Source organism: Prorops nasuta, unplaced genomic scaffold (genome assembly GCF_024137725.1).
Source record: "Prorops nasuta isolate Cenicafe-Biocafe unplaced genomic scaffold, Cenicafe_Pnas_1.2 PNAS00003, whole genome shotgun sequence".
NCBI lineage: Eukaryota > Metazoa > Arthropoda > Insecta > Hymenoptera > Bethylidae > Prorops > Prorops nasuta.
The window spans coordinates 8,596,505-8,604,433 of NW_027116800.1; the positions used below are offsets into that span (position 1 = coordinate 8,596,505).

A 7,929-nucleotide genomic window follows, 5' to 3' on the forward strand; every position below is an offset into this window, starting at 1 on the left:
GAGAGAAAGACCAGATTTCACGGATATATAATTACAAATGTTTTGCGCCACCATATATGAACTGGCTTTTATCGCGCAACATCAAAGGTGAAAAGAATTCCTCCTCAACATTTTGATCCTCGAGTAATGAAAGATTCCTTTCTTCCAGATGAAGATCCAACCAGTTAATCCATATCCATTCTATTAAACGTTTGAGGAAAAATTAAAAATAGATAATCTTGATGAAAGTATATATATATATATCTGTATATAGATTTTTCATGTAAAGTTTTAGTTGCAGTATTATTAAAACTATAAATTTTCTTTGTCTTAACGTTGACTCAAACGATATCTTCTATATTGTAGAGACTTGTTCGCCAGTGCAAACTTAAATAGAAAAATAGTTTCTGTATTTATTATCGCAATTTTTCGCACTTTAAGATCTTTACGTCATCCCTGTAAAGTTGCCGACGAGAATTTTCACAAGTTTTCCTGATTTTTCACTTCCGTGTCTGATGTTTTTGAAATAACGAAAGATTTCGCATCGAAGGAAACACTTGGGCTATGATGTTTAACTTCAAGCTGAATTGTTCCAAATTAACAGTTAGAAATTTGTGCACAAAATTGTCGTTTGCTTAGCAAACAATTCTTGTTTGCAGTCCACTCGAGTTCGCACCTTATTCGCACCACTATTCCTTCTATGCGAAACAGAGGAGAAAAAATATTGAATACAAAGGCAGAATTAAGTATATCTACGGGGTGGTAATGAGTCTTAATTAACAGGAGTAGTTTCCACTTTTTAAACGAGCGCAGCGCTGAAGCTAGAAATTCCTGCGATGTTTTCAGCTCGGTAACCTTGAGGAGGCCTCAGGCGAATAATTTCATCAACTCGCAGCGATGAATTTTCTTTTGCCATGAATAAGCTCTCGTTCTCTGGAATTTTTCCGACTTGAAGAGTAAAACTGAAAGTTTCCAGTCGTTCCCCGTAATTTTTGATGAGTCGAGTAAGTATCTTGATGAGTAAGAGCAGTTTTGTACTTCCGGTTGGACGATCAGCCGGTAGTACTAGCAGCATGGAGGATAACGAGGTACGTCGTAATACCGGAAGCAATCTGTAAACATTCATTGATTGGTATCCCTTGAGGGGGAAACAAAGGAAAATTGCGTCTACGAGGAAGCTCACCGAAAGAAGCAACGGTAAATCGATACGTATGAGACCGGCACCGGCGAAAAAGTGCATCTGCCTCAACTGGAAATACGTTGCTGCCTCTAGGTTGTCCTGCAATTATCCAATAATCATCCCTTATTTCTCGACTATAAGCCGGAAATAGCCAGATGGCTATAATAATTACAAAAGCTTTACTGCTATTTTCTGTGCAAGAAAAAACTATTAAATAAATTAACATTTTCAAAGTAGAATTGACGCAACTTATCGATATACACTGCCGGTCAAAAGTTTAAGACCACTTGAGAAATTTGGCTCAAAAACAGTTACCTCTTTAAATGCCCATAACTTTTCAATGAGAAAAGATAGGAGAAAATTCAAAACACCATAAGAAAGGTGATGAAATTCTACATATGATGGAATTACTTTCATTCGCCAGAAGCTTATAATTTACGAATATCCATTAAATGAAATAGGTGTAAAATTTTTAATTTTTAATTTTTTGTTTCGCAAATTCAACTGCTTCTACCACTTACGAGAATTGTGGTACGTATCTGAAACTTCGGTGACATAAAGCTCAAAGTTTTAGCTTTAATTTGAGCCATCAAACGTAACGATATTCATCGTATTTCCTTATTTTCATAACGTTTTTCTGAGTAATGTCGAGAAAAATTGTTGACCGAAAAACAACTGCCCAAGCATTTAAGACAATTTCAGATCGAAGAATCCGTCGGTATTAACGACTTATTCTACTTATTCCATATTGCACTTTTATTCAATTAAAAGTAATATGATAATTGTAAATCTACGAATTAATAAAATATATTTGGTTAATTATTACTCTACATTTGTTGATTTAATTTAAAATTGAATAGTGCTTTGTGTTAATTGAATAAAAGTGCAATATGGAATAAGTAGAATAAGTCGTTAATACCGACGGATTCTTCGATCTGAAATTGTCTTGAATGCTTGGGCAGTTGTTTTTCGGTCAAAAATTTTTCTCGACATTACTCAGAAAAACGTTATGAAAATAAGGAAATACGATGAATATCGTTACGTTTGATGGCTCAAATTAAAGCTAAAACTTTGAGCTTTATGTCACCGAAGTTTCAGATACGTACCACAATTCTCGTAAGTGGTAGAAGCAGTTGAATTTGCGAAACAAAAAATTAAAAATTAAAAATTTTACACCTATTTCATTTAATGGATATTCGTAAATTATAAGCTTCTGGCGAATGAAAGTAATTCCATCATATGTAGAATTTCATCACCTTTCTTATGGTGTTTTGAATTTTCTCCTATCTTTTCTCATTGAAAAGTTATGGGCATTTAAAGAGGTAACTGTTTTTGAGCCAAATTTCTCAAGTGGTCTTAAACTTTTGACCGGCAGTGTACGTGTGCTGAAACCAACTAAACAGTGCATATACTTCAACTGGAAATACATTGCTGTCTCCAAGTTATCCTGCAATTACTCGATAATCATCTCTGACTTTTCGGTTATAAACCAGAAGTAGCCAGATGGCAAGTAATATAATTATAAAAGCTCACTGATATTTTTTGTGCAAAAACGTGTTAAAGAGGGGGGGGAGGGGGTTGAAATTCTCAAAGTACAGAATTGATGTAATTTATTATCGATAGGTGTGGTGAAATCAACGAAATAGTGCATATCTACCTCAACTGCAGAGAATACGACTCTGCAGTCTAAAAGTTTATCAACATAGTAATTATTCAGTAATCATCTATGACATCGCGGCTATATATAAACCGGAAGTAGTCAGAGGATTGTTAATATCACACAAAAAAAAACTTCACTTCTACTTTCTCTGTGCAATAAAAACATTAATGGTATTGAAATTCTCAAAAGCAATTTATATCAACGTAACTCATCGAACTGTAAGTCTTGATCGAGAAATGACTGGTGGAACGTCATAAGCAAACTGATAAAGTGTTTAAATTGAAGAAATGGAATGACAGGACTAATTATTTGTGCATGCAAGATGTAAAGAAAATAAACCCAATTATGCAAAAGCCCCTTGAGTGAAGTTTCCAAGAGTAAATTGTAGAGAAAACTATCTCTTGGTTGTCGAGGTAAACTATATTATATTAAGAGAGTGCCCTTCGAATAGCAGGAGTTTCTCCCTTTTAGCGTTTCATTCATTTAGTACATATACTGACGAAGGGTGAAATTGTAATAAATTATTTTCTTCGATTTATTTGACTATTTTATGCAGCTGGTGCTTGGGGACAGGGAAATATAAGGAAGGCGTGCTAGGAAATAACAAAATGCTTAAAAAAAAAAGACTAATTTGCATTTATGAATTTAAAGTTTATTGGATTCCCACCTCAACGAAGCTGCGCCTTCCTACGACGTGTGACAAGGGCGAAAAAGCGACCTTTGCGACTTCGTTAGCCTTGACAGAAAAACAAGCATCTCACTGCATTACGAATAAAAGCAATAGGATTGACCCGAAACCCTCTTTAAAGTGATTAAAACACGCCGAGTGCAAAGTTCAGTTCCTGAAACGACTTTAATCCTATAACACGACTGAGCTAACTAACTACTGAAATTGGATAGCTATGAGGATGTCTAATTTGAATCACGACAAAATTATATAATACACACATACTATAAAAACTTCATTTATTAAAAGAAAAAAAAAAGAGAAAGTAAAGAGTTACAGTTGCTAAAACAAATCCAATCACGAAATTTGGATGGATTTTAACGCTGAATGCAGAATTTATGTGAGACGTCGTCGAAGGGTGGAAAAGAAATTTTGGATATGTATGTGGGAGAGCCGCGGTGATCTGTCTATATATTAAAATGGATGCTGGGGAGAGTGTATTTGCCAGGGGTTGACTTACTTTGGTCGCCGTGACGTGACAAATGATGGCGATGATGAGGAGGTTTGCCACACAGGCAGAGACCAGTAGTGCCTCGCGCGCCTTTAGGATCGTCGGGACATTTAAAGTCTCGTTAATCGTATAAATTCGGGACAGGGTGTTAAAGGACGTCGTTGCTATCCAGAAAAGCAGCTGTGTACCATAAACCGAATTCACCGTCTCCATCGCGTTCGCCAGTGTGCTGTGCAACCACCAAACTTCCTGCAAGCGCAACTGCTTACCAATACGACCCAGAATGACCACTCTCGCACCTGAAATTTATCGACATTTCGAAGCTGCGCTCAATCCCCTGCAAAAAATTCTTCAAACTCACTGTCCGGTTCCAGCAACATTTCTCCGAGCCTTTGAAATCTTTCGAAAATTAGAAAAACTAGTCCGGCAAACTTCATCAGCTGCAACGACATGACACCGTTTATAAAAGCATAGGTAAAAGCATCGAAAATAGCCACGGTGAATCCGCACCTGCGAATCAACGAAATTTCCGGGCAATTGTGATTCGGCAACAATTTAAATCGTATATATACCAGAGCATGAATAGGTAATATATGTAAGAATCCACCTATATTATTCCCGAAACTGAAAGAGATATCAATTTTTCGCACAGGACCTCTCTCTCTCTCTCTCTCTCTCTCTCTTAGAGGCAGAAGAGCGAAGCTTTAAAAAGGTACTATAAAAAAATCGATATCTCTTATCGTTACGGGGATAAACGTTTTCTCACCTCCATGCTCTGGGACGATTTAAGTGGCACGCCCTTTGTGCTACTGAAACCACTGGAAAACTTACAAATACGTAACGAGCCCAACGATCAGCCAAAAGACACCGATCAGGATTAGGATAATGTTGCATTTCAGGTAGATTTTACTGTCACTTCCAGTCGAGGAGAACTTGGTCGCCTCGTCAAAATTTCGCAACTGAGCGAGGACAGCGCGCAGTTTCCAATTCCAGACAATGGTGAGGCCTATATCGCTGAATAAGCACACGTAGCACAAAACGGTTCGGATTATCGTCAGCAGGAGCAGCTTGGGTTCCAATTTGTCCAGAAAAATTATGTAGAGTCCGTGCGCAAATGCCCATAGAAATACGCAACTCCAGCAGCCACTGTAGACCAATCCACGCTTCGTTACACGAATATCGAACTCTGCCACTTCGTGTGGTCCGCATCCGAAAAATCTGGCCGCGTAAAAAATTGGCCTCAAATCACTGGGAAGCGTCATCGTCACTGAATTACCAAAAAAAAAATAAATAAATAATGCACAGGGTAATGTATGTAAAATGACTGCGATAGTTTGGTAATTATGTATAAGTGTTGACACAAAATAAACGCAGCTGGCAAAATGGACTGTAAGATTTTGCTTAATGGGAGTATATCTATATATATAGTCTGTTGTACATGAAAATGGTTATTGAAGTAATGAAACGTTGATACGCGCGCCTTATATTTGCATGGAACTCAACAATTCCGAAATAGCGAGCGCGACGAGCCTCTGGCTAGATTAATCAATCCCCCAACACATTGCAATATTCTGTTGAACACTTTTACCCGTTCTTCAAATATTCATTTACTGCTGCAGGAAGATTATTTATCGCGCGAGATAATAATATTTTAACTCGTAAAAAAGTTGTTTCTATATAATTTAGTTTCTACGGTCTGGGGAGAGATTCGAGATATATAAAGACGTAAATAAAAAACATAAGGTTTTCTACCTTAAAGAGTTTCATCCTTGACCTCGGAGTCCTTGATGAAGCTTAGTTTAAAAATCATTGGTGAGGGTTCTCACGGTAGCAGTCGAGAAAGGATGATTGGAAGACTCTTGGTGATAGAAATTACCAAGGATGGGTGTCAAGTGTGTAAGCTGAGTCTGAACGAAGGAAGAATAAATCGGAGCAAGAGGTAAAAGAGAGTTTTGTAGAGTGTTAGCTTCTGCAAGGGACGTGGAAGCGACCTTTTTCCCATCGAAGAATAAACGAAGACTGGACGTGAATTTCTGTCAAGCTTTCTACGTAGGTGAGGGATGGACTTTTGTCCTCGTTAGTTCTAAATACGCCTGACCCACGAGGAATCGTTTAACGTGTCATTCCATTATAGCACTGAATAAATAGATGACACCGTAATCGAACGAATATTGCTACTACAGATATTATACATTATTTATTGGCGTAAATCAACAATTTTACGAAGCCACTCCATCTACTGATAAATTAGCGTGATCCGGTATAAAGAGCTGCTTTTGATTCTTCATGTATTTAATCGCAACTTTTATTCAAGGACGAAAATTTCTTTACGTCCTGCAGATAGTATAATGAGCCGAAATTTTGCTCTTCGTGTGTCAAAAATGTTACGGAGGTGGGAAATAAACGAAGTAGTAAGTACTGCGGGAGGCCGCGCGAATAAACATACTGAATTTTTAAAGTGTTCTACTTTTGATGACGCTCCGGTTGATTGAACTAATTAATGATGTACTCATAGCGTGTGTCATTGATCCATCCGAAGAAAAATGATTAATCCGTATTATAATCGTATTCAGAATCTTTCGCAGAAGATTGATGAGAAATAGTTACTATTGTGTGCCATTAATATAAATTATAATATAATTAACTAAGTTTTATTGTGCTAAAAAAGATTCTATAGGATTCTTTGAAATTTATCCATTATCCAAAGCATGGTATTTCAAGTGAGAGGCTTGGAAACAACTGAAAAAGAAACTGTGTATTATATAGTTTTATAATCTTCAAAGACGCGTAAATAATGTTTTTCCCCCTTCCAAAGCATTACTGCTTTTTAGATATATCTAATGAATTTTGTATCTCTCGCACTAAGACTTACTAATGATTTTGTTAAGTATATATAAATAACACAAAATGATTCAAAAGTATAAGAGAGAAGTACGTATAAATGTATCTCTAAAACCAAATAGTGTTGAATAAATCTAATGCTGACTCTTTGGTTTAAAATTGTACAGTATACTGGAGGAAATTGAATTATCCTCTTCGCGGTACAGTATAGTGCAGTATTCGCTCCTCATACATACCAACGTAGTATATAAAAAAAGTTCAACTAAAATGATAAAAGGTGTGGAATAATAACGCTGATCGCATATGCATATACAGTACTACACATTTTTATTTTAATATAACTGTGCTGATATACACGAAGCGAATGCTATGTGGACATATTTTGCTTAGAAAATACGAAATAAAGTTGGCTGATATTGTAACCAAATCAATCTTCCGTACTGTCTGTTAATTAATATGTAGCATTAAGAATACACGCAACAAAAAATCCTCAATAATTAAGCCAATTCATCAGATAGTCTAATAGATTTTTAACAATACTATTGAATATATCGTCCTCTGTACAGATTTATCGAAAAAAAGATAATTTTCCAAATATTTATGTTAACCGATGGTCCTATAGATTACTTCTATCACCTTGTGTTGCTAGTGCATTTATATAGACTTTAAATTGCGAGATATTTATGTTTTATATAGCTTAATTGCTGACATAAACTTCGTAGCTAAAAACCTTTACTATTTTACCAACGTGTTGAGCTACAAATGGTAACGGTGAAACAAAACATTAAAAATAGTTCTTCACTACCGGCAGAGATGAGAGGAAGAGAGAGTTTGCTCCTTAAATGTCCTAGACGTTTGCGCATCGCTCTCGCCTCCGATTCACGACGCCGCATGAGCCCTCGGCTCCAAATGATCTGTGTTGGCGTCATCTAGCGGCGAAGAAGCTGAAAATTACATTCCTTTCGCGTAAAAGTGTATAATGCGCCAGTGGTAACAAACTTTAAGACTATTAATTCTTGATCAATAATTAATTATTTTATATATTCAACTTCATCTGCAGTTCCATATATATATATATATATACATAATTA

General features: G+C 36.3%; 1 protein-coding gene across 1 annotated transcript; it reads right to left on the reverse strand.

Annotated features, from left to right (window-relative positions):
- Nucleotides 1–1,031: 1,031 nt before the first annotated feature.
- On the reverse strand, nt 1,032–5,259 carry LOC136784554 (uncharacterized). Its single transcript, XM_066745272.1, has 6 exons — nt 4,931–5,259; nt 4,359–4,507; nt 4,007–4,296; nt 3,487–3,555; nt 1,163–1,258; nt 1,032–1,091 (listed from the first exon to the last, which is right to left on the reverse strand). The coding sequence occupies exons 1-6, from the start codon at nt 5,257–5,259 to the stop codon at nt 1,032–1,034; spliced, it is 993 nt and encodes a 330-aa protein (XP_066601369.1).
- Between the last annotated feature and the right edge of the window lie 2,670 nt (nt 5,260–7,929).